This window comes from Corvus brachyrhynchos, unplaced genomic scaffold (assembly GCF_000691975.1).
Source record: "Corvus brachyrhynchos isolate BGI_N302 unplaced genomic scaffold, ASM69197v1 scaffold12, whole genome shotgun sequence".
Taxonomy (NCBI): Eukaryota; Metazoa; Chordata; class Aves; order Passeriformes; family Corvidae; genus Corvus; species Corvus brachyrhynchos.
In genome coordinates this window covers 882,757-908,587 of record NW_008237885.1, presented here as the reverse complement: position 1 = coordinate 908,587, position 25,831 = coordinate 882,757, and the positions used below count along the sequence as shown (strand labels likewise).

The 25,831-nt window shown below is 36.8% G+C and overlaps 1 protein-coding gene across 1 annotated transcript in view; it reads left to right on the top strand.

Moving 5' to 3' along the window:
• IPO5 (importin 5) overlaps nt 1-25,831 on the top strand; it is a 40,189-nt gene that overhangs the window by 4,609 nt on the left and 9,749 nt on the right. The window contains exons 2-22 of the mRNA XM_017732627.1: nt 997-1,189; nt 1,693-1,795; nt 2,026-2,122; nt 3,130-3,234; nt 6,463-6,585; nt 6,667-6,787; nt 10,206-10,293; nt 13,428-13,534; nt 15,776-15,900; nt 15,990-16,079; nt 16,170-16,343; nt 16,571-16,789; nt 17,202-17,285; nt 18,009-18,141; nt 18,235-18,356; nt 18,865-18,961; nt 19,435-19,607; nt 20,044-20,155; nt 20,773-20,828; nt 23,137-23,259; nt 23,835-24,054. Coding sequence (XP_017588116.1) covers nt 997-1,189; nt 1,693-1,795; nt 2,026-2,122; nt 3,130-3,234; nt 6,463-6,585; nt 6,667-6,787; nt 10,206-10,293; nt 13,428-13,534; nt 15,776-15,900; nt 15,990-16,079; nt 16,170-16,343; nt 16,571-16,789; nt 17,202-17,285; nt 18,009-18,141; nt 18,235-18,356; nt 18,865-18,961; nt 19,435-19,607; nt 20,044-20,155; nt 20,773-20,828; nt 23,137-23,259; nt 23,835-24,054 — 2,665 coding nt within the window. The remainder of the gene's footprint in view (nt 1-996; nt 1,190-1,692; nt 1,796-2,025; nt 2,123-3,129; nt 3,235-6,462; nt 6,586-6,666; nt 6,788-10,205; nt 10,294-13,427; nt 13,535-15,775; nt 15,901-15,989; nt 16,080-16,169; nt 16,344-16,570; nt 16,790-17,201; nt 17,286-18,008; nt 18,142-18,234; nt 18,357-18,864; nt 18,962-19,434; nt 19,608-20,043; nt 20,156-20,772; nt 20,829-23,136; nt 23,260-23,834; nt 24,055-25,831) is intronic.

The following is a 25,831-nucleotide window of genomic DNA, read 5'->3' as shown; positions in this document are numbered from 1 at the left end:
TAAATAAGAATACCTTACAAAAAAAATTGAGTTTGGATTATTTTTTGTGAGAATTTACCACACATAAGGTTTTGTTACATTTGTTAAACTTCACAAGTTTCAGTGGTGATTTTTAGTTACTGTGTGTCCTTAAAGAAATACTAGTTGGTGAACATTCTATTAAGTTATTCAGAGTGCTTCGTGTTCTTTTTGCCTTTAGTGTATGTGTTGCTCTATTAATTTTGAATTATTAAGCAATGTTTTTTGCTTCTAGTTCATGTACAGTTGTAAATAATACAGATATGTAAATGATACTGTTGTAGAATAGGTGTATGAATACAGGAAACAAGATTTTAATATGTGGTATTGAGGTTCCTATGCTTACGTTGAAGTTTGAAGAAAAAAGTTTCGTCCTAGGGCTGCAAAACTCTGAAAGCTTTGTTTTGATTTTGATTTGGGGTTTTTTTTGCATATGTGGCTTTTTTATTGTTCAGAGAAGGGTTTTATTTGCCAAATTCTAACTGTAGGTTCCTGAATCTAGCTTTAAATTTAGTTGTTTGAGAAAGTGAAGGAGGGTTTACAGGTTAATTATCTGACAAAGTTGTCCCAATAAGTCACTTTTTAATCCAAAAAAACCTGTCTGGATTATAATGACCTCATTAGACCATTTAAAATAGAAAGAATGCATGCTTTAAAGATGTTTCAATAATACAGCTGAGTCCTTAACTTGCCACAAAATATGTCTGAGGTTCAGCTGTAGAAAAATCCTAAATACCTCAGTACTATGGTTATTTATTTGAAAAGCTGTAATTGTCAGAAACATGGTTGTTAGCTTATGTTTCTTTAGTATGGTTTTTTTTTGTTACGATAATTGTCATCTATTGCTTGAGAAGTATTCCATTCACCAAAGAAGTGTACACAATGGAAATGTCATTTGGAAGCATGATGTCAGTGTTCCCTTGTAGGAGCGTGATTATCGTATCAAACACTTCAACACACATACTTCTCCTTCAACAGGCTCGGCAGATGGCAGCTGTCCTTCTGCGCCGCCTGTTGTCATCTGCATTTGAAGAAGTTTATCCAGCTCTGTCACCTGAGGATCAGACATCAGTCAAAAGTGAATTGCTGCTCTTCATCCAGTTAGAAGTACAGTCCACTATGAGAAAGAAAATATGTGACATAGTTGCTGAATTGGCCAGGAATTTAATAGGTAATTTATTTATATAAGTTGATATAGTGGTAACACGTTTGTGTATTGATAGTAGTTGTATTTGTATCTCTTGTTGTCTAGTCTGGCTGAGGTGTTTGCACATGATGTGCTAACTGATTCCATGGCTTGTAATAGAACCTAATATTTGTTCACATTATCCTTAACCAGATAAAAATAAGATTCTTAAACTCTGCTTTTTAAATTGCTCAAGTTTAGGTGAAATTGTATTAAGGTTTATAAACCCAGTTTTGTGTCAGTTGTCATAAATTATGCAGAACATTGCATCAGTTTCTTTTTTTGAGTGCTGCTATATAGCAGCAAATAGAGATCATCTCCTATAGTGTTTTTAGATTGAACATTTCACAATATTTTACCTTGTGACTTAGGCATGTCTTCAGGGTCTTTTAAATTAATTTCAGTAGTGATGACTGGTTTTCCTGCACAGTTGAGATCTCACCACTCTGAAGTTTGCTTATCCTAAAACTTGGTTGTATTTAATGTAGATGAAGATGGCAACAACCAGTGGCCAGAAGTTCTGAAATTCTTATTTGACTCTGTCAGCTCTCAAAATGTGGGATTGCGCGAGGCTGCTCTACATATTTTCTGGTAAGCTACTTTTTTGTAGGATAGCAAAATCATGTCTGAAAATATAAGAAAAACTGTTACAACTTAATTAACTAGCAATCATATTTATTTCATTTATTTTGTTGTATTGTGGCTTACTTAACTCTAACATGTATAGTTACAATCTGTAACTTAAACAATGGATAAGTTTGAAATAGTAGTTTAACCTTAACTTGTGTGAAGTTTTATTAATGTTTTGGTCTTATCCTTAGGAATTTTCCTGGAATTTTTGGGAATCAGCAGCAACACTATTTGGACGTCATTAAGAGAATGCTGGTTCAGTGTATGCAAGATCAGGAGCACCCCTCAGTAAGACCTTTATGTTCTTTTGGGTTTTTAATACATTCTGAGCATAGGAACTCAGTGCAGTAGTCTCAAACATGAAGGTTAAACCATAGATTTCAGCCAGAGAATTGCATTACCTGAAACTGATGTACATACAGAGTTTTGACTATGCCTGCTGCAAAACAAAAGGCTCAGACCCTTTCATGGTCCTAAAGCTGACTGGCTGCTCATATCTGTGTTGCTTAGGCCCAGATTCTTCCCTAGGTATGCTAGGAGAAACCCAGTTGCAGTGGCCCCAAGCAGAGGGTTTTAGCCAGCAGCATTGAGGAGTCAGAAACTCCTTGTTAAATTCTCTTTTCTGGCCTTTGTGTTTATAAGTCTGTAGTGTCTCTACATACAGTATCTGTACATGGTATGTCTCAAAATTCTGAATATACGACAGCTTCTTGAACTGTTCATGCATGTTTTGCTCTAAGGGTGTGTAAGCCAGCCTTTCTTTTTTGGAAGGCTTCAAATTAATTGATTTGTGCAGAGAATTGTACTTTGAAAATGTTTCTCTTGTTGTGGAAAATGCTGGGCAACGATAGGAAACCCTGCTGTGGTATATGGGTTCAGTTTGCTGCTCCCCCGTGGATTATTTTTTCTGACCTTTGAAAGTCAACTGAGTAACATTTTCTAAAGTACCACAAGTCATGCCTTTAAAGAAGCATGTCTTAAACACTTAGATCACTCTTCTTGAAAAATGAGACTGACACTTGCATGCAGATTTGAAGTTTTGATGGAAGTTGAAAACAATAGGGTTTTTTTCCTGTTTTCTTTCCATAAATGAAAACCACCAAAACAAAAACTAGGGAATACTTGCCAGCTCATAATATAATAAACTTTTTGTATTGTAGACAGCATAGATGCTGACGGTCTTCATTATCACTTTACCATAATTTGAAGTAAAATGTAAAATCCCATGTTGAAAACTAACAAAAGCATGTTTAATACTAGTTCCTCACATTTCTTTCTCCAATCGTGTCTTCTAGATCAAGACTTTGTCTGCTAGAGCTGCAGCTGCCTTTGTGCTTGCTAATGAGCTCAATGCTCCCCTTCTTAAACATTTTGCAGACTTGCTACCTGGAATCTTGCAGGTAAGCAACCAAACAAGTAACACTTAATGTGTCGTTACTGTCTGTATTGACTGTACCAAATGTAAATTATTGGTCTGCAAATTCGTGAATTTTTGCTGAGACCTGAATTAACTGAGCCTGTTAGCCAGACAGTCGCCAGCGAGATAAAGGGGAGACTAATAAGGAATTTTGCAAACAGAGGATAATTGATAGGGTTTTAAGGAAAATAGCTCAGTGCTGATTAACTTATGCAGTGTTACAGAGACAAATGAGTTAAAATTCTTTGTAAGGTATATAGGTCAAAATCATACAGCTTTTAAATTAACCATGGTATTGAAATACAGTTTAAATACAGGCTACCCTGAGATTTGACGTAATCTGTAATTGGGGAATTCATGGACCTGTGATATCCTGTATCTCTTCAATTTAGAGGAAAACAGAATTATTCTGAACATAGATTCTCAGACTGAGAAAGAGAGTCTGTAGAAATGATCTTTATTGTTTGATTAATTAGGAAATTGCAAATAAAATGCCATTTTAAGCTTCATATAATTTCTGAGGCTGGATTAGATCTCTTGGATGGATGAATTTCAGCAGAAGTTGAAATTCTAGTGTAAGAATTTTGCAGAGAAGCCTATTATAAACCAAACCAGAGACAGGAATGGTTTGAGCTCTGAAGGATAACAATTTCACAGTACACTTCCCTTTCTATGTCGAGAAACAGTGGAAGCAACTAAGTACCTATGATAACAGAGGATGTGAACTTCTGATGATTTTAAATTAGGCTAAATTTACGTTAAAGACAGACTTCTCACTACAGTCAGAACAGCAGGTTCCTGTTGACAGTGTGAACTGTAAACTGCGTCTGCTTTGTGGCAAGCTGAAGAAAAATTGTGCCAAATCTACTGGTGTCTGCAACTGATGGAATTCTGCTTGATCTTAAATGGAAACTGAGAGGAATTTATTCAAATCATCTGAACTTGAAAATGGGCTATTCTAGTGCGTATAAGTTAAGTGCTTTGATATTGAGGTCTTTATTTGGTGGTTAGTCCCTGTCTGTGCCTTTGTCAGTAACAATTTTGTTTAAAAGTTGTAACTGCCTGAGAGGACCTTGGCTACACAGTACTGTGTAAGTGTGGGCGAGGCAGGGTTTGGGGTGGTCATGCCATTTGTCTTGATGTTTGGCACTTAAATAATGTGTGGGTTTTAAATTTTGGGCTAATAGCCCACTCTGTGTGCTATAACTTTCAGTGCTACTGTTAGACTATTTAGACACCATAAAAACACATGCACTCAGCTTGCTTTTTCAAGCTTTATTTTGCAAATATAGAGCACAGAGCTGTGTTATGAAATCTGTCTTTTTGAAGTACTTACTCCAGGAAAAACTAGATTTTCTGGCTGTGGTAACACAAGAAGGGTATGAAGATCCGAATTTATAAATAGGAATGTGTTAGAATAGTGGTGAGTGACCTTTGGAGACAGTTGGATGCTTTTTTTGTTGCTGTTGAAATTAATTTTGTTGAAATACTGACGCAGTAAAAAAGCTAAAAATAAAATTCTGACTTGGCATATCAGTTCTTTCAATACAAGATCTATAATAGTTATGCTGGAAGTTGAACTTCTAAAACTTTTTTAAAACTGACAGTTGAAACTTTTACCCAAAGCTTTATCCTGCACTGGAGGTAAAAGCAGATAGAACTTTACTGACTTCCCTGGATGTTGTTTGATACTACAGGAAAGTGCTTCTGCCTTTTAGGGCTCACTTTTCACTTTGAGCTGCTTTCTTCAGAAAACCAGTCTTGTTTTAAAAAATTGTCAGAGCTGCAGTGGGTATAAAATACAGTTTTGCAGAAACTTCCAGTAAATATTACATTATCCTTTGAGAGAATCAGAGGATGTGGTAGCTATTAGACCAAAAGGCCCTAACCGTGACAGATTTTTTTTTTTTCCAGATTTTTCCAGAAAATTTCTGGTACTAGAAGATGCTGCTTCTGTATTGAAAGTGTGGGTTATATAAGTGCCGTTATCAAAAATGTTGAATTCTAGACTTAAATATTAAAAATCATTCAGTTACTCACTTCAAAAAATGTTTCAACATTAGGAAGGCATAAAATACCTTGCTAATGAAAATTCCTTTCAAAACCCCAGAAGTGTGTCTAAAGACTTTTTTCTTTGGAGCCTTGTTTACTTCTAGATTCTAACACCATTGAGTAACTGTGTTCTGTTTTGGCACTAAAATATCACCCTGATCAGTTAAAAGTAAGTTTTAAATTACTTTTCAGAATATGGATGTGGGTTAGGAAAGATGGTTGCAAAAGGCTTGATTTCTTCTTCTCTTTTCCATGTCCTGTGACTGAAAGCTGAAAGGTCTGCTCTAATTTGGTGCCTCTGGAGGGATGTCTGGAAAAAACCTCTTTAATCTTGTGATTCCTGGTGCCTATAAGCATAGGCTATTCAAAACTTTTCTTACGTAACAGGCAAAAGAGGAGTTAGGCTCATTTTCCCTCTTCTGGCCAGAGTTACTTTCTTTTAAATGGATTTTGAAGTTGTTCTTGTCAGAACTCGGTGGTTTTGCATGTTGGAGCCTCTGATGTGTGACCTTAATTCCTTCTGAGTGTCTGCAGTGTTAGATTTGAACATTGTGAGCCATAACGTAGTTGTAGAAAACTTGTCATTTTGGATTGCTGCATGGTATCCTGTTATGGATTTATGCACACAGGTCACTGTAGCAGGGTCTGACTCTGGGATCCTGCTTAAAGCCAGAGTGAAGGCTTCCAGTTAATTGTATCCTGTTAGTTCTCAGGTTACAGCTTGAGCTGGTGCCTTCAGAGAGGGACCCCTATCCCAATTCATGCCTCTCAATTGTACATGTGCCCGGATGGCCCAGTCCCCAGCCATTTATTTCTGGTTGGTGGTCTCTTGGTTTCTTGCTGGTTTTCACTGTTGCAGGGCTGATCTTCTGATTAAGTTACTTCATTCTTTTGGAATTGTCTGCTTGATTCTTATCTTCTTCATTCTGCTTGTATATGCTGGAATCAGCTAGTTCATTGTTAGAAGCATTAGTTTTAACAAAAAGTTTACTCTGGTCAGTTCTTGTGGCCTAAGGCTTTGGCTACTTATCTACTAATGCTAAATGAAGCTGTTCAGAGAAACAACAATACAATTAATGAAATTCCTTCTATAACACTGGTCGTATTCATAATGTTGTTTGTTTTTATTTAATCTTATCTCCATCTTACCTTTTTATAGGCTCTAAATGATTCCTGCTACCAAAATGATGATTCTGTTCTGAAATCCCTTGTAGAAATTGCAGATTCTGTTCCTAAGTATTTACGACCACATTTAGAAGCTACTTTGCAGCTAACTCTGAAGGTAAAGCTAGGAATGTTTTTCAAGAATCACTTTTTCCACCCCAAAACTTCTATTATAACCATTTACTCTTTTGGGTTGTAGTTGTGTGCAGATGCCAGTCTCAGTAACATGCAGCGTCAGTTGGCGCTTGAAGTAATTGTGGCCTTGTCAGAAACTGCTGCTGCTATGCTGAGGAGGCATACAAATATTATTGCACAAGCCAGTAAGTATTTTCCTCATTTTCTTTCTTGAAACAGTTATCCTTTACAGTATTAAATTGACTTTGCAGTTGGTCAGTGGCAAAACCACATCTAACTGAGAGTTTGCTGGTGCTGGTAACTTACGACAACTCAGTTTAATGTCACCTAATGGAGTAACCCCCTTCCTATTATGACTCTTCAGAAATTAAGCTGTGCCTATGCAGCACCAAAAATTTGAATAAAAATACAGTGGACTCTTACTATTAGATGTTTCCAAGGAAAACACTACTTGAATGCTTTTCTGCTGGCTTTGGAAAATTTTACTGTGACAAAAAAAAAGGCATTTAGTTCTGAAGTTCTATGTTTGAAGTTCGGTATGTAGGCCAGATACTCTGTGCCGCTGGCAAGCGAAGACTGAAGGAATTCAGCATGCATGTTGAGCATCAATGTTGAGTTAAAGCTGTGAATTAAAAAATCAGATGCTGGTATAAATACATAGAAATAATCTAATTAGTCTATTTAACATGCAGATGGTAAAGTCTTTGAAGAAGCACTTTTTAAATCATGCATTATTATTTGAAATGCTAAAAATAAATGTCTTCTGGGCAGCCCCAGCATCAGTGCTGTTTGCACTGGTGTTTCTCTGCCTTTTAAACCTTTTGTGTGACTAGATCAGGGCACTGGCACAGCAGTGTAGCCTGCTTTTCCCTCCCTGTTACACTTGGGTTTGTCTAAATTCTTGCTTGTTTTCTGACACTTGCATAGAAGGCAATTTTTTTTGTGTGCACTCAGGCTGAGGAAGGTTGTATAGACGTCACTAAAATTATAAAACTTCTGTTGGAAAATGCTGTAAACTGGATCTGCTTGGCTTAAGTGTTTAAAATATTGACAAGAGGTTTTGTTTGCTAGTACAATAGTTTTTTGAAGAAGAGGTTCTTTTAGAGCATATTTTGAAATCTGTAAATTTTCAGAACACTCTATTTTCACTCCATCCTGTAGCTTGTTGGAATTATTAACACTTGACACTTGCTGACCCCACATCATTACAAGCTTCTTACTTGGTCAGAAGAGAAGTACCTCTTACTTCTTTAGAATGTATTCCTATTATTGGGTTGCTAGTTGCTGCCTAGGAATGAAATACTTCTATTAAGATAAAGCACTGTATGGGAATGAATTGTAATTTCATTTGCAATTCATTCTGAAATTAGTCTTATTAATGTATCATTAAGGAGAAAAACATTTATTTTGCAGAGCTAGTAAAGCAGTTGTGTTCAGGGAGTGATAAAAAGGTAGCAAAAGAGGGTTGCTTTTGTCTTGGCTCTGTGTCTTAGTTTAAAAGGTTTTCTGTTTTCATTCAACTGAGAAGTTGCTAGATCACTTGATATGCCCAACTAAAACTGGGACTTAGGCAAAATTATCATCTTGTGCTGGTTTTACTGCGCACAATGCTAGTCTAGGAGTGTGTGTCCTGTGTGCCAGTTAGCTGCTCAGGAATCCACTTTAAGATTTCCCTTCTTGAGCTCACAGGATTGCAGAGCATTTTATTGCTCTGATAAAGAAGCAGGCTTAGTGGGCTTATGCTTAACTTGTTTATAAGTTAATTAAATGTTGAGGGCTTCTTGGGACAATTTTGAAATTTCTATGGACACTCTACATTTTTTAAAAAACTTTTTGTGAAACTACTCTTACTGACAAACACACTCACATAAAACATCAAGAAGAAACAAGACATTGTAGGTTCTAGATACAATTATGGCCAGAGCACATTGGATGAGAATTTGCTCCCAACCTTGTTTGTTAGTAGCAACAAACACTGATGTGACTTTTTGGAACCGCATAGCATTTATGTCAGATGATGCTTGTCTTCCATATTCCATAGGTGTTGTGACAATACATGATTCTCATGTGTGTGCTTATGCGTGTCTGTGTCAAACTTCTCGACTGTAATACTTTGGCGTTTTATTGATGTCTAGTAAGTGTATATAAAATTCTAACATGTGGGCATCATGGTAGAGAGATCATAGTGTCCGTTATCTTGATAGTATATAAAAGCCCTCTGGAGGTTTTTGCAGATGTAGAATATTCTCTGCCTGAAAATACAGAAACACACCAAGCAAATAAATCCATAATTTGATCTTTTCTTGATACTTGCCCTACAATGCTGTCAGTGAGCAATATTTTTTTAATGTCGTCAGTTGACCAGAAGTTTCTGATCTGTCCAGCTGTGTGGTGGTGAGTTTGCTTAGGGTGTTGCCTCTGTGGTAGACTACAATAGTTTGGGTATACTGTGAAATTCAGCAGTTGCAGTATACTTGATCAGTTCCAGTAAGTCTCATTAACAGCATGGACAGTTACTGGATGCCTACTAGTTTTTCAGGTAGGTTGCTGTAAAGGGCAGTTAGCTGTGATGGCTGTCTTCAAGATGTGTGGTAGGCTGTCCTAAAAAAGATTGTTAAAGGTGGAAGGCTGAGTATTTGACTGAAACCTTTTGTTTCCAGGTAAAAGTGAAACTTTGTTGCATAAATGATACTAAATTCAAACAACTGCTCTGAGCGATTGGTGTGTAATACAAAGTAAAGAAGTGCTTCAGAGCGCCTTACTGTGCTTTGAAAGTGCAAGGTGGGCTTTTCACCCCTTGTGCTTCTGAAGGGCACAGGAACTGGCATACTTAATTAGAGCACTGTGCTCCTTCCTCCTGTGAGAACTCGTCAAAATAGGTGATGTTTATTGCATAGTAGTTTAATGCTGTGATAGAGATTTTGTAATAGTCTCTATAAAGACTTAGAATGAGAAGAATGGACAGAATCAATCTACAGAAGTAGGAGTAGAAAACTGGTGGATTATAATGTGCTAGATAATGTTCATGATACAAAAGCAAAATTTGTATTAGGTGGAAAAAAGGAAATCTCAAATTCTAGACCAAGGCCTCACTGTAAGAGAAAAGCTTTATGGTAAGTGACCACTGTACATATAGCTAGCAAAATATATTACGTTAATAAAACTAAGAGTTCTGTAGTATTCTTTCATAATTGATAGTCTCTTTCATTAGTAAATGTTAAAAGGATGATGTCAAAGTTTCAGAAAAATTAAGGAAGTATATCAGAGTTCTTAAGGCATATAATACTGTTTTTAACTCTTTCAAAAACATAGACTTTACTGAGGAATTTGCTTTTTGTAATTGTCATGATTTACAAAAAAAATTTGTGTCTTGATAAGTTACACACAAGATTTTTGTACTCTCAATTTGAATGTTCTGGAAATACTTTTCTGGCAATCAATTCTGAATTATTGGCTGATGCAGTTAGACAGACTTGGCCATCTGCTACGGGAAGAAGAGCTATATTTTTCTTCAAAAATTTTTGAAAGGAGAAAACTTAAAATTCATGCTTGTTATTTGAGAATATTTTAAGAGATAAGACTGAGTTTAAAACTTTTTTTCAGTTCCTCAGATGTTAGCAATGATGGTTGACTTGGAAGAAGATGAAGATTGGGCAAATGCAGATGAGCTTGCAGATGATGATTTTGACAGGTAATTATGAAACCAGTTGTTTCAATATATTATCAAGGCTGTGGCTAAAGGCATATTTAAAGTGCAGAATGCAAATGCCTGTGGTGCATTACTTTTTCTTTATTCAAATAACTATTGTAATTTTGTTTCTTCAGTCATGAGCAGTTTATATGTAGGTTACTTAGGTAATGTTCAGCAAGGAAGTAAATTATTTCAGTTTTCGTATTTACTGTAATTAGACAATATGTCTAATGCATATCCCTTCTCTGCTGTTTTGTACTGCTGTAGCTTTCCAAAGCCTTTAGCTTTTGTTTTTTCTGTTATTTATATTACTCACTTCAGAAGTCAGTGCCTCCTAATCCTCTAAATTGAGGGCTAATCCTGAAATTAGCTGGAAGGCAAGTTGAAGCATATTGACCTGTTTGATAATCTACAACCAATCTCTTGGTATTTCTCTGTATCTATGCCCTTGAAAATGCATTGTTTTAGAAGAAAGATGACTTTGGAAAGATATCATCATGCATGGCAGAATTCCTTGTTGGATTTCACTTAGTTCAAAAATACTATAATTTTGCTATTATTTTAAATCCCTTGGTATGGCTATCAATAGCTTATCTTGTTCTGTGTTAGGCAAGAAAGATCTCAAGATGTCTGGTCATTTGGATTTGCTTATTCCTGCATGCTTTGTAGCTTGCTCCGACTTTTTACTGGAATAGTGGTTTGTGTACAGCGTCCTGTTACATTTGCTCTTGTCCAGCTACTGTTAGAGTGAAGTAGAAGAAAGCAGAAATAGGTGTAGGAGGTAACAATCTCCACACTTCCATAAAGACATGGATGCTCATTTACCAGTCTAGACACTTCTTAGACATACCTGGCTTATCCGGACTCAGATGTAATTAGTGTTTTGAGACAGTTTATCTCAGAACACTTAGAGATCTTCACAGGAAAATAGACAATAGAAGAGATGTTGGTTTACCCTGAGCTGTAGAGCAACTTCTAATAGATAGCAGGCATGTAAAGCCACCTGTAGAACTGATGCATAGGAATTTATGGAATAATCCGTTTAATCTTTGCCTTATTGGAAATAATTTTTTTAGTTCTCTTTGATTATGAAATTGAAAGTGAGCTGTCCTTTCTTCTCTCCCTCACATAGTAGACCATACCCTTTTAATCTGTTTCCTCAGTGTTGAAATTTTGCTATACAGGTGTCAGACACCACCAGTACATTCAGGTTTGTTAAGTATTTGAATCTTTTCAGTCAGTAAAATTTCAAGGGGAAATAGAATATTAAAGTTCAAATCCTTATCAGGCCTTTCAGGGTGTGGAAATTTATTCAGATGGCTTGCTTTAGGCAGCTTACTAAGTATGCTGAATCATCCACTTAAGGCATGCCATTTTCTCTTTATTGTCAGCAGAGTAACTCTGTCCTTCTAAATACTAAGCTAAGCTGCCTAAGGATTTTGTAATGACAATTTTCCTTTTCTTTGTTAGAAGTCACAAGTAGAGTGAGCACAGATCAGAAAACAAGTTATGCTCTACAACCTTAGTCTGAAGAAGAAATATAGCTCCTTTGGCCCTTGGAGTAATAGGAGAGCTTGAGGCTTAGACACAAATTACTGGGCATGAGCTGGTCTCTGCTGATCCTGTGTATGAGGGCAGTTTTTCTTTCACCAGGGTCACTCCTAGTGCTTCTATGTGCTTCCCATTGTTGAAGCTCACCTTTGTGGACAGCTCAGTGGCTGATGTGCATGCTAACGTCTCCTGGTGCTTGAGTCTTTGTAGCTTCATAAGAAGACTGAAATTGTTGTGCAGTCCCAGGAACAGGACAATGATCATCAGGCTGCACCCTAATTAGGGTGTGTTCGGATCTGATTAAGGGGGATATGAGTCAGCCTACACAAAAGCAGCAGGGAATACTTTAGCATTTCCAGTTTTTTGTTGCTCCAACTTCATAAAGGAGTGCAATTCTAAAGGAGGAAAAGGTTAATCCGACTTCCTCTTTTCTTGGCAAAAGCCTTGCAAACATTACAGGGAGATGTGTGGTCATTTTTCTGAGATAAACTGTCTTTATTTCTTGAAACTGAATGTGTGAATTAATGGTGGGAAGAAAGAGCTCAGGGAATGGAGTTTCAGATGAAAGCTGCTATTAACTTTAGTGAGTTTGCTCCAGTTTAGTGCTATATACTCCATTGTCCTGCTGGTGATGTGTCTGTTTATTTGAACATGACTAATCTGAGGAACTAATACAATACTGTCAATATCTTTTCACAATCACCTTTGTCCACAACATGTGAATTTCTAGATTATTTATGGTTTGTGATGAGATTTGGGGACTCAAGCATAGTAATTTGAAGACCTGTTTCTGACCCAGCTGACTGAAATTTTAAAGAAGAGGGAGATTGTTCCCTTTTTGAACAATTACTCAGCTTTTTCATCATCATGGGTGTCTAGGATGGACTGTAATAACCTTGAGTTATTACACTGCCAGCTGTACCCAGACTGTAACAGTAGTTATCTGTATCCTGGAAACTTTCTTGCTTTTCTGTAGGGAATAATTCCATTGGGTGGAACAAATCACTTTGCACAGATAACGTTTGGCTATTCTGAGTTCTGTAACTGGCCAAGAGTCACAAATTCCGCAGCTGAACTGGGTGTTTTCTGCCTGAGTCATTGATAGAAGACTGTGCTACTGAGTACAACCATACAAGAAAGGTCTCTTGTGTGCCAGAGTTTGAATTCTGCTGGTTCACCTGAATCATAGCAAGTCTGAACTGGTTTATGTTCTCGTGACAAAAAGGTGATGGCCAGTATTATTGTTTCATTCATTGCAAATTTAGTTTCAGCTTTCTAGGTGTGTGTATCTGCTGTGAAATTCAATCTGTACCTTTGGTCCTAGTGCTAGTAAGGCTCAAGTTTCTTTGGTAGTAGACTTAATCAGTGGCCTGCAGAAAACAAATGTTTCAGTGTATAGTAAATAACTATTTTGTGACTGGTGTGTGTGTTTTTAGGTTTGGGTATGGTTTATTTACTTGAAGAGGCTCATGTTTTCAGATGGCAAAAGTTTGAAGATTAGAACTGCAGGAAAAGACACTCTGTTGGACTACTTGTTTCATTGTACATATCAAACCACTGATATTTGTGTAACTGATATTTAGCAATGCAGTGGCTGGTGAGAGTGCACTGGACAGGATGGCATGTGGCCTTGGAGGGAAACTTGTTTTGCCTATGATTAAAGAACATATTATGCAAATGCTTCAGAATCGTAAGTAACTGCATTTTTTTTTCTTATTTTTTAACAATTGTGTCCTTTCCAGGAACTTCAGTACCTCTTAAGTCTTCATGTTTAGCTACTTGATATGTTATGATACATTTCCACTTTTGATGTCAGCAGCAAAAACTGTAAATGCTGTGAACTTGAAAGTTTATACCTTCTCTTAGATTGTGATTTATTAAACTTACACAGTGTATTACAACATTTTTTCTGGAACATGGACAGCTGAGCAGAGATGTCATAAAAAAACTACATTTTTTTGAAACAGTCTGGGAATTACATAAAAATAAGGGAAAACTTGGCGGGTTTTCATTTAAAAATATTCTCTCTAAATCCCTAAACAGACCCGCACAGTACCTTAAGTTTGTCTAAAGTGCTGCTTGTTTTTCTGTAGCTCAGTGGTTTTGCTTCTTCAGAAGTGCTGCATTTAAGTGAAATTTTAATACATTACAGTTCATAGAGGGAAATTTGTTAGATTTTTCCCCCTGGAATTTGATGGACAGGGGTCATTGGTAGGCTGGCTGTCTTCTGGTATGCTGATTTTAATACTTGTTTCATGAGGTGTTCCCATATATTCTTTCTTATCAGTTGCTTTGTATGCTTCTTTTCCTCTTAAAATACCTGTAATGCCTGCTCAGCCAATTATTGAAAAAAATGCTGTGCATTGCTTTCATGCGCTTTTACTTGACCTATGATTTGAGCCTTTGGAGTAGAAGATAATGGCAGGAGTTCTGGATACTATTTCTACTCTCCTGGTTTAAAACCCAGTCCAGAAAAGGCTTGTTAGCATTTTGGGTATGGAACAGAGAGGGTAGCACTTGCTGTGTGTGAACACTTACAAAATCTGTTTGGAATTAAAGTTTTTTTTATAAAGTTTTATTAAGGAAATGGGCTAACCTGATGCAGTGTTGGTAGCTTCCAGGCTGGCAACTAGCTAGTTCCGTAGTGCATTCAGAGAAGTGTGGAGCCTAATCACTGAAAGACCTGACTCCTGTGAAGGGGAGGTCATGCAACTCGTGCCTGATGCTTGCTTTCTTCTGGGTCAGAGCTTTCCATAACCATTAATACTCTTTGGAGAAGGGAAATGAAAAAGATGTTGTTTGGATTGGAGGCTCTCACTGGTAGGGAGTTGAGAGGAAAGGTGAAGACATTTAGATTAAAGTATTGACAGTATTCCCGGAAGTCAAACTTCTTCTCTTATCCCTTCTTTCTCACAAATATTTATTGAAATAATAATTTAAGACTTTTGCGTTTTGACTGGGTGTCCAGATAGTCCAAAGATGATTGTGTTTCATTTTGAAGATTCATTAATTTCAAGTTTGGAATACATGGTAACAGTAATGCAGTGAGAGTCGTGAGGTGTAGGCTTAACTAGGAGCATCTAATGAACTGAAATGGCACAAAATAAACTGCTGCTTTTCTGTTGTACCTTCTGTCAAGACGATACTTCATCTCATCCTGGTCAGACAGAAGATTGAGTGTCAGGATTCCACTGCTCTGAATTGTGTTGTTCTTCATTCCAGGAATGTAGTATGTTACTAGCAATAATGAAATACTACGCTGTTTTGGAGATAAGTTCTGTAACATGCCTTTCCCACAGGTTGTTTGGTAAACCTGTTTATTCCTTTGGTTTTCCCTTCTGCAAAAGAGAGGGGCATGAAAGATTCATTCCAACAATACCCACTATCCTGAGAATAGGCTAGTAGGACTTGCAGGTGGGGAAAGTTTACATCTATAAGTGGAATGTTACAGTTCTTACAACCTTAAGAAGACTGCTTAAAAGTTTAGTACCAATCATTTATTTGTTTTAAATTTAGATATTGTTTGAGTCATTAGACCTTTTTCTTGAGGAATTAAAACAGAAGACAGATGGGGGAGAGGGAAATAAAAATACTGTCCTGATGTTTGCCTGGTCAGCTCATTTAATTAAAATGCAGTTTCCAGGTACTAGTACTATGTACGTACTTGTATCAGCAGTTAAGAATTCTTTTTTCTAGGTCTGGATTTGGTCTGGATTAGACACTCAATTTTTTGTGCATCTCTGGAAGTATGTATGAGGAAAATGGAAAAGTATTTAACAAATCAAGTAGATGCATTAACTTCCCTTCCATCTCCTGTTCTTCACTCTACCTCCTCCTGTGTCCCCCAGCCCCTGAAAAGAAAAGGTGATTTGTCTTTGTGGTTCTTTGGAGTTTCCAAAATGAGTAACGCTTCATTTTTACTCTTCTGTAGCTGACTGGAAATACAGGCATGCTGGCTTGATGGCACTCTCTGCCATCGGAGAAGGTTGCCACCAACAGATGGAAGGAATTTTAAATGAAATAGTTAATTTTGTTTTGCTATTCCTTCAGGATCCTGTGAGTATAGTTCTAGTAATTATTTCAAAATATTTTCATTTCTGCTCTCACAAATGTTTGTTAACTATTTAAGGGAAATATTTTTTCAGCATCCGAGAGTAAGATACGCTGCTTGTAACGCTATTGGACAAATGGCAACTGACTTTGCACCTGGGTTTCAAAAGAAATTCCATGAGAAGGCAAGTAGTAGAGTAGTAGGGGAAAAAAAAGTGGTAAAATTATGATCTCTTCAGAAACTCGTTTTCTGAAAATAAATATTTCTTTTTCAGGTGATAGGAGCTCTTCTACAAACCATGGAGGATCAAGGCAGCCAGCGTGTTCAAGCCCATGCGGCTGCGGCACTCATAAACTTCACTGAAGATTGTCCCAAGTCACTGCTTATTCCGTATTTGGATAATCTAGTGAAGCATCTTCATTCCATTATGGTGGTAAAATTACAAGAGGTATAATACACTGAACAAATTGTTTCCTGGAAGATAACCTTGTCACATAGGCAGAATAAGTATAGCTGAACTAAGACCTCAGAAATGATCCAGTATACGTATCTGCTGATGTTGGTCTAAATAGACAAGAATTAGTATACAAGCGAGAGCAGATTTTTACATTTGGCATGCTTTTAAGTAAAATGTGTGCTTTAGAAATATAACACTTTATTCTTCCCCTTTCCAAGTTGATACAGAAAGGCACTAAGCTAGTTTTGGAGCAAGTTGTGACTTCAATTGCATCAGTTGCTGATACAGTAGAGGAGAAGTTTGTTCCCTACTATGATTTATTTATGCCCTCCTTGAAACACATTGTTGAAAATGCTGTTCAGAAGGAATTAAGACTTTTACGAGGAAAGACTATTGAATGCATCAGTCTAATTGGTCTTGCTGTTGGCAAAGAAAAGGTAAGCTTAGATTTTATATAATGGTCTAAATATATTTTTTAATGTCTTTGTTTTTTGTTAGCATTGAATTAATATAATCACTTGTTAAACATACAGCTGTATTGTTACTGATTTCTATGCTTGTCTTTGTGTTTTCATTTCTGAGGTGACTGTCTTGCTGCTTAGATTCACAAATTTGCAATAGAATCTTATTGTAGCTTAAGTAATTCTTGTCACACTGAAGTTTCTTTTTGCCTTAGGAGAAATGTCGTGACATCTCATTTAGGCAGTTTCAGGGGCAAAATGTATGCAGTTCAAAGGAAACTTAGTATAGTTTTGTATGTGGATGCCTGAAAAAGTTTGTGAGCGTTTAAGTCTCTGAGAAGTTGCATCTTAATTTGCCTTTAAAAACATAGTTGTTTCCTATATCTAGTTTATGCAGGATGCATCAGATGTAATGCAGCTATTATTGAAGACACAGACTGACTTCAGTGATCTAGAAGATGATGATCCACAGGTATGCTAAAATTGTCTTTATAGCTAGTTGGTATTAAAAACATTCCTTGTATACATCATGTTTCTGCCCCACCCGTAGCACTTCAGGCTAATTATCCAGCCTGTCTTACAAAACTTGACATTGAGATGGCCCTAGAATCTTTCACAGAAGCATGGTTAGGAAATGAGACTTCCAGGACCTATATTTGCTGAAGAAATTTGAGCTTGCTGTCACCTTCTTATAAATAGATCAACAAGATTTGTTAGGCAGCTGTTCTAATGAGCAGAGAGCTATTTTGACTTGTACATCTGAAAACAAATACTCCTCTGAAAACACAGTACTGCACTCTTTTTTTTTTTTTTTTCTTTTTGCTCTATTTTACCATTTTCAGGAATGTGGCTCAGTTAGTATCGTGTGAATCTGGGAAATATTTCAGAAAAAAAATTAGTTTTTTAAAACAGGCACTTGCAATGCAATCACGAATCTTACACTGTCACATTTTTACATGTATAGCTACTTTGATCAGTGGTACTGTCAAGGTGTTGTTAGACTTGGGATGTCTTTTGAAGATGCATTTTTATATGGATTGCATATTGGATTACTTCTCTTTGAAAAAAGCTTTATGGACTGCTGACAAATTCTTTTTAAAAGTCCTATTCTCTAATATATTTCCTTTATGCTTTCCTTTTAAGTGTGCATTAAAATAAGTTGTGGGACATGAAAATTCTGCCTTCTCTTTTCTAGATTTCTTACATGATCTCTGCATGGGCCAGAATGTGTAAAATTCTTGGAAAGGAGTTTCAGCAGTACCTTCCTGTTGTCATGGGACCTTTAATGAAGACTGCATCCATTAAACCTGAAGTAGCTCTTTTAGACAGTAGGTTGAAGATGATGATTTGCTTGAAAAATATATTGAAATAAATTATTTTGTAGCACTTTTAAATTATTTTTCCTCCCCTCTGTATAACAGCACAAGATATGGAGAATATGAGTGATGATGATGGTTGGGAATTTGTAAGCATAGGCGATCAGCAGAGTTTTGGAATTAAAACTGCAGGCCTAGAAGAAAAAGCAACTGCATGCCAGATGCTGGTGAGTAACAGAACAGTTTTGGTGATCTATGTGTTTCTGGTCAATCGAATCTGAAGCCAAAATCTGTAATCAAAATACTCTTTTTTGTCTCACGTGAAAGATCTTTTGCTTAGTTTCAATTACAGGCACTTTGTTGCGTGTGGTTTAGTTGATTAGAAATACTTTATTTAGTTGAGAGCTTAAAATTTTTAAAACTAACAGATAGTTTTCCTTTGTTGACAAAACTTAAGAAATTGGATATGTTAAAAAAGTAGTTCCTTTCTACAAATATTGCTGTTTCTGAATTTGTTTTGAAAAATACATGCATGTCCTAAGAGCAAGAACTCATGCTGCTATCAGGGTTTCTCAAATTACCACAGTTGAGGGGGAAAGTAAATGGATTATTGCATGTTTTTTAAAATAAACTAAAAAACCCTTGCACTTTTAACAATCTCTCTCTCACATTTACGTAGTTGAAAAATATAAGTGTTTTCCCTTAAAAGAGGTGTATCTGTGCTCTATTTTTCAGGTTTGCTATGCAAAAGAGCTAAAAGAAGGATTTGTGGAATACACAGAGCAAGTTGTAAAGCTGATGGTTCCATTGTTGAAGTTCTATTTCCATGATGATATCCTATTAACAAATTCCACTGTGAAAACGGAAACTTAGAATCAAAATTGTGCTTGCTGTTTTCCTAAATGAATTGGAAGTGTTAGTGTTAAAATATTCTGTGGCTTTGTAGCAGAAATGGTTTCAGAGATTGTTGTTTTAGACACACTATTTTAGGCAATGTATTCCTGCTTTTTCCCCTAGTTGCTTTTCAAATAAGCGATCAGTAGAAAAAGTGATTTTTGTGTAACAAAGCAGAAGAGAACTTGAGCAGCTTTTCTGTCATGGCCTGAAACAGGCCTGAAGCCACTTTTAAATAGCAGACAGTGTAATTTTCCTATGATTTAATCTATAGCTAATTAAGAAATCAAGTGAATGGATTGTAGTGAAATGAATTTCAGGTAGAAAACTAAGAACTTCATTATGGTGGTGGGGTCTTAAATTCTAAGCACTTTGTTGGTGTTGATTGCTGTATTGCCTTAATAATGACACGTGTTCGAGTGGCAGCAGCAGAGTCAATGCCCCTCCTGCTTGAATGTGCCAGGGTTCGTGGGCCAGAGTACCTCACGCAGATGTGGCACTTCATGTGTGATGCGCTCATCAAAGCCATTGGGACAGAGCCGGAGTCTGATGTCCTCTCAGAAATCATGCACTCTTTTGCAAAGGTAACGTTCTTACAAATTTCATGGCATCACTGCTTGTAGCTTTTTGAAATAAGAACTGACATGTTTGATGTTCCTTTAAATGGCTCGAATAAATGCAAGGCTTCCTCTACAGGAAATTTGTTTTGACTATAAATGTTGTTATAGCTGATGGGAAAAGTTGGATTTTTTTTTTTTTTATCCCAAAGTATTAACCTAAAACAATTACCAAATTTGTTCCACTTTAACCACAAGCAACTGAAATTATGGGTGTGAAATGTACAGTGGTACTATGCCTTACTTGTATAATTAGAGCCTTGATTACAGTATGACTGTTCTACTAGTATTATTCCTGCCAGTGATCCAGAGCATGTATTAATATTCTTTGCATGCTTAGACTTCATTAAGACTGCTAATGTTAAATTTTAAAGCTGAAAAATTGGTTGTTTTATTTCACAAGTGCATTGAGGTAATGGGAGATGGATGCCTTAACAACGAACACTTTGAAGAACTTGGAGGAATACTGAAAGAAAAACTAGAAGAGCACTTTAAAAATCAAGAATTAAGACAGGGTAAGTTAACACAAATCCTGTTAACATGTGATATAGCGGTTCTTTAAAGCAGAATTTCTAATTATTTCTGAACACAGAGAGAAAAACTGTTTAGATTTCTTTGATTTGTATATTGATGTTAAGTTATTGGACTTTGAAACAACAGAATCCATGAGTTATATTTGTAAGCTCTTGGAGGATGAAGAAGATGATGGCATCATTTTCAGCAATACTGGAGTTTTAATCAAAAGTTGATGGATGGACAGATTTTCTTGAAACACAGTGCACGTCTATGGTGTTATCATTTCTGTGGTATTTTTTCATCTGAAGTCTTTGCAGTTTTCTCAAAGCAATGGTAGTTTCTCATTTCTAAGCTCTTCTCTTGTCTTTGTGGACAAGCTGGTGTGTTTATTTCTATTACCTGTGCTTTTTTTACACATTCTTAAACTGAGCTGTCCAATACTTTTTGTTTTTCTGTGAAAGCTTTTTGAAGCTTCTTAAAGATGGAAAATTCCTTTTGCATTTTTAGCTACTGTTTCCTGTTTTCTAAATTTGTTTCTGCGTAATTTTACTCTTTCACAGGCTTCTTCTGCACTTACAGAAAGGTAGTGGTTTAATTTTTTTTTTTTTTCATTTAGTGAAAAGACAAGATGAAGACTATGATGAACAAGTTGAAGAGTCATTACAAGATGAAGTAAGTTAGTTTGAACAGTTTTTCCACTCATCAAGCACCAGGATAAAATATTGCTCAAATATACTTTCTACTCAGAGCATAGTGCATCCTCAGTATAATCTCTTCATAGAAGACTGTTGTTACCATAGTCTTTCAAAACTTTCAGTAACAAATGGGTCACATTACATTTGTGAATTAAAGAAATATGAAAGGTTTCCTTGTCTGGTATACTGAAGTAAGAAATTCAGGATATAGCTTTTTATTTTCTTCATCCTCTCAAACACTTCTTGGATGACATTAACACTGATACAGATTTGACGGCAGATTATTTAATCACAGCATAAGCTGAGTTGGCAAGGGACCCACAAGGATCATTGACTCCAACTCCTGGCCCTGCACAGGACCATCCCCAAGAGTCACACCATGTGCCTGAGAGCGCTGGCCAAATACTCCTTGAACTTAGACAGACTTGGTGCTGCGACCACTTCCGTGGGGAGCCTGTTCAGTGCCCAGCCACCTCCTGGGTGAAGAACCTTTTTCTAATATCCCACCTAAACCTCCCCTGACACATCTTCAGGCCATTCCCTCTGGTCCTGTCACTGGTCACCACAGAGAAGAAATCAGTGCCTGCTCCTCCTCTTCCCCCAGTGAGGAAGTTGTAGACTGCAATGAGGTCCCTTGGTCTAGCCCTGCTGACTTGCTTTTTCTCTGAGCCTTGCAAGTTAGGTGGCTCTTAAACTTGGGGCCCTATACTTCTGATTCCAGGATGTCTGGTGTGTCATGTCAGGAGCCTGTCTCAAAAAGAATAGCCCCAAAACGGTATCAGAGAAGGACAGCAGGATAAACAACTGCCATAATGTGTTTGCTTATGAGAAAATACCAAAATAACTACTTACACCATAAGGTACCAAAGTGAGTTAATAGTTTAAAGTGGAGGTGATTGTAGAAGAGATACAATAATTTTATTAAATCATTATTAGTATGGAGAGAGAGTAATAATGAATGACTCCTGCTTATAATATGAGACAAAGGATGCTCAGTAAATTAAAGAACTAAGAAATTTTTTGTCTGCACAATGCAGGTAGGAAGCTTGATCACATGAGTTTAACCTGTATGTGCAGACTCCAGAAATCATATACCCATATGTAAATACTGTCTTAAATAACAGTGCAGTTCTTGAGCCTCTTTTTAGGCTTTTTAGAATTAGGCCAGCATTCAAGAGGATAGATTTTTATTCCCTCCAAGACCCTTTTATTTCCTATGTTTCATTCTATACTGATAATGAGAGAAAATGCAAGCAGGCAGCAGTTTCAGAAAAGCTGAGTCTGTACTCTGCAACAGAGTTGCAAGGCATTTTAAAAAATGTTCTAATGTTTGTGGATTTTTCTGTAAAGTCTGAAGAAAGATTTGTCTGCATTACCCTGTGAAAGGAGGGGTGGAACCAGAATGTCACTTGCTATATGGACGGAATTAACATACGGCCATGAGTAACATTTGGATATATACCTTGGGTCTCAGAGTATGTTTATGTAGCCCTTACCTCAAGGCAGCAGAAATACAAGAGGCACAGAAGTCATGAAGGTTACTCAGACAGTAGTTTCAGATATAGCCCTCACTTCAGCAGTAACTAAATTGCTGATTTGGTAGAGAGTGGAAGGCATACACCAAGCAAGAGTTACACTCTCTTCCCAAGGATGTTATCAACTATTGCTCAACAGGCACTACCAGGCTAGGTAGACCTTGTGGTGTGCTGCAGCAGTTCTCTGCCTCTTAATGTCATTATGTGTATGTTCCAGGGTTACTGCTTAAGTTGTGCCTTGACAACACCGAAATTGTGTCACTAGGAAGGGTTTAAATATCCAATTGTGGGAAGCTGTGTCTTGCACGAGAAATAATTACTAGTTTGTCACCAGAAGGTGAGAAAGGTCAAGGTCAAGGGACCAGAAACTAGCTGTACCGTTTTCCCTGCCTGTTAAAGTATAATCTGGTTAAGGGGACAGTGCTGTGTAGAACAAAAGTTGCTGTAAAAGAAAGTTAGAGTTTTCCCAGCATAAGTGTCCAGGGAATAATCCTGGCCTGTAGATACAACTTGAATTGATAGCTTTGAGGTAAGGCTCTTTACTTGACCGGTTTGATTTATTAACTGGGCAAGGTGCCAAATAAACAACAAGAGGAAGAGAATAATATTTGTTGTATTTTTACCACAATCTTTATCACAAAGCCATAAAATTTATTCCATTAATTTAGATACCTTAGCACTTCCACTAAGTGAGTTCCACTCTGTTAAAGATTGTTAGTCTTCATGTGAATTGTATCCTTTTCCTTTCAGGATGACAGTGACGTTTATATTTTGACTAAAGTATCGGACATTTTGCACTCAATATTCAGTAGTTACAGGGAGAAGGTACTGCCATGGTTTGAAAGGTTACTTCCACTAATTGTCAACCTAATTGTAAGTAGCTTGCTTTCCTTTAGTTTAAATTTTGTTATTTTTCTGATACTTGAATATCCCTTCCATGCTGAAGTCTTAGAGAACTTGGTAGATAGAAGGTAGCAATTACTGTTTTACAAAATACAAGGTTCATTCTAGATCAAGAATGAAATTGTTATCCTATGCTTTTGAGCAGGGTCACTGCTGTGCTACTTAAAATTTGTATTGCAAGACCCAGGATCATTGACACACACAACTGTTTTGAGAAATTTCATTTCCTTGAGACGATCTAGTATCTCTAAAATAGATTTCAAGAGGAGGGCCAAGAAAGTGTTGCAGACTCATGGGGAAAAATTGAAACTTATATATGTAACAGAGTGTGAAATAGAGGTGCAAAGATAGCCACCTGGATTTTGTTTTGGTGGTGGTATTGGTGGAACTATCACTACTGCAAATTACCTGGTTTTAGGGTTGAATTTAATCCATGAAGATTTTAACAAAAGTGTTAGACCACTGTTGCTGTGATTGTTGTTGGTATAATCATTGGCTGTACAATAATTTCAGGGTGTCCTAACTGTTGTGTGTTTGCGCCACAGTGTCCGCATCGGCCGTGGCCAGACCGGCAGTGGGGGCTGTGCATCTTTGATGATATTGTGGAGCACTGCAGCCCTGCCTCCTTCAAGTACGCCGAGTACTTCCTGCGGCCCATGCTGGAGTCGGTGTGTGACAGCAGCCCGGAGGTTCGGCAGGCAGCTGCCTATGGAGTGGGAGTGATGGCACAGTTCGGCGGGGACAGCTACCGGCCCTTCTGCCCAGGTACGGACCTGCGGCTGACGGGACTCTTGGAATGTGGGGGTCAGGGCAAGAAATAAAGATGGCTCACCTTTTGGTAGATGAAGTCTCTTCCCCTTGGAAGTGAAATAGATTGCCAGTATAACCTGTGTGGTAGACTGGTGATGGATTGACAAAGTACCTGAGTTCCTCGGGCTTTTACTGTTGTTATGCTTAGTAGCATTTCTGTTGCAGCACTTACTGCTTAGCAAACTTGCTTTCCGTATTCTTTTTTTAGCATGATCTGGCATGCAAATGTTAATTTCGTAAAAACTGTCTTTCTGATACACAGCTGTGTCATAGATGCTTTCTACTAATATTAATGTGGTTACATATTAATGCAAAAGCCTTTGGATGTCTGGAAAAACTACACAAAAGCCCTATATTAAAGAATAGCCTAGAATACAACTAATGTGGCTCTCTTCTTTCCGATTTTATAAAAAGGAGCCTGATATCTGCAAAGTAAGACATGAAATGAGTGTGATAATACTTACCAGAAACACTTTGTCTCCTTTACTTCTGAATGTTTCCAATTTCTTTGAAACTTCACATTCATCTTAAATTTAAAGAAATGATTGTCTGCTAGCAGTCCTCTTGCACACTAAGTAGCACCCCTTATCAAAGGTTTTCCTTTTTTTTTATTTAAGAATATTTAGTCATCTAAGTATGTATTTAGAATATGTATTTCACATGAATCTTAAATGAAAGCTGAATTAGATGATGTAAGAAAATAAGAATCATCTGATAGGGACTAACACAAATCTTGCCTACATCAATCAGGGTTGTAATTTTCATTGTTAATAATCAGTCTTTTTAAAAAGAAAAGAAAAAAGCAGTGTGGGAAGCCTTGCAATGAATCATTAAGAGCCTGAAAACTTAGTGTTGTCTAGATAGTTCTGATTTTGAATTTTTTTGAGCTTTTTCGCTTCTGTTGAAGTCTAATTATGTTTTTCATTAATTGCACTTTATCTTACACCACTTAAACTTTGTAACATCTTCGATACTTTTCTTTTTATTTGGACAAATAATCCCTGATTATGTCCAGACACTTGGCTTGTCCTGAAGTTGAATTTTAGATAAAATAAACTTTCAATTTACAGCATACAGTTTAGCAGACACCTCAAAAGTATTCGAAATCCTTTTGTATGTACATGAAAGAACTTTGTGATTTATTTTAATTGATGAAGATAAGCTGTGATTAGAAACAAAGTAAATCCATGGCATGAGACATTATCTACCCCACAGGTTTTGCTATTTCTCTAAAAACATCATGTTTGTGAACTTTTGTTTGTAACTTATTTTCTTTACTGGTGATGTATAGCACTGGCATATTGTTCTTTTACAAGTTTGAAGAGTATGTAAATACTCTTCAGAAAAATCAGAGGTATTGATACAAGCATTTTTGGCAGTCAGTTAAAAAAAGTCCAGGAATATAGGGAGAACTTGTAAATGGCACGTGAGCTACACTGATGAAACAAATGGCACTAAAACCAGATTTCATAAAGAGCAAAAAAATAAGATAGAAGGAAAACTACAGCAACAGGGATACAAGGTTACAATTGATGCAACTGGCAGGGTTGCTTCTGTTATGTTGGTGGAAGAATATAATTATCTGTTCTCTGTGAGAATTGTATCAATTAACTGCAGGCATTTCTTCCTAAATCACATCAATGGCCTCAAAACTGTGTGGTGCCAGATGTCAGCGCAGTCAGTCCTTGGAAAAAAGCTTAACATTATAGAAGATGGGTCTTTTATTGTCAAA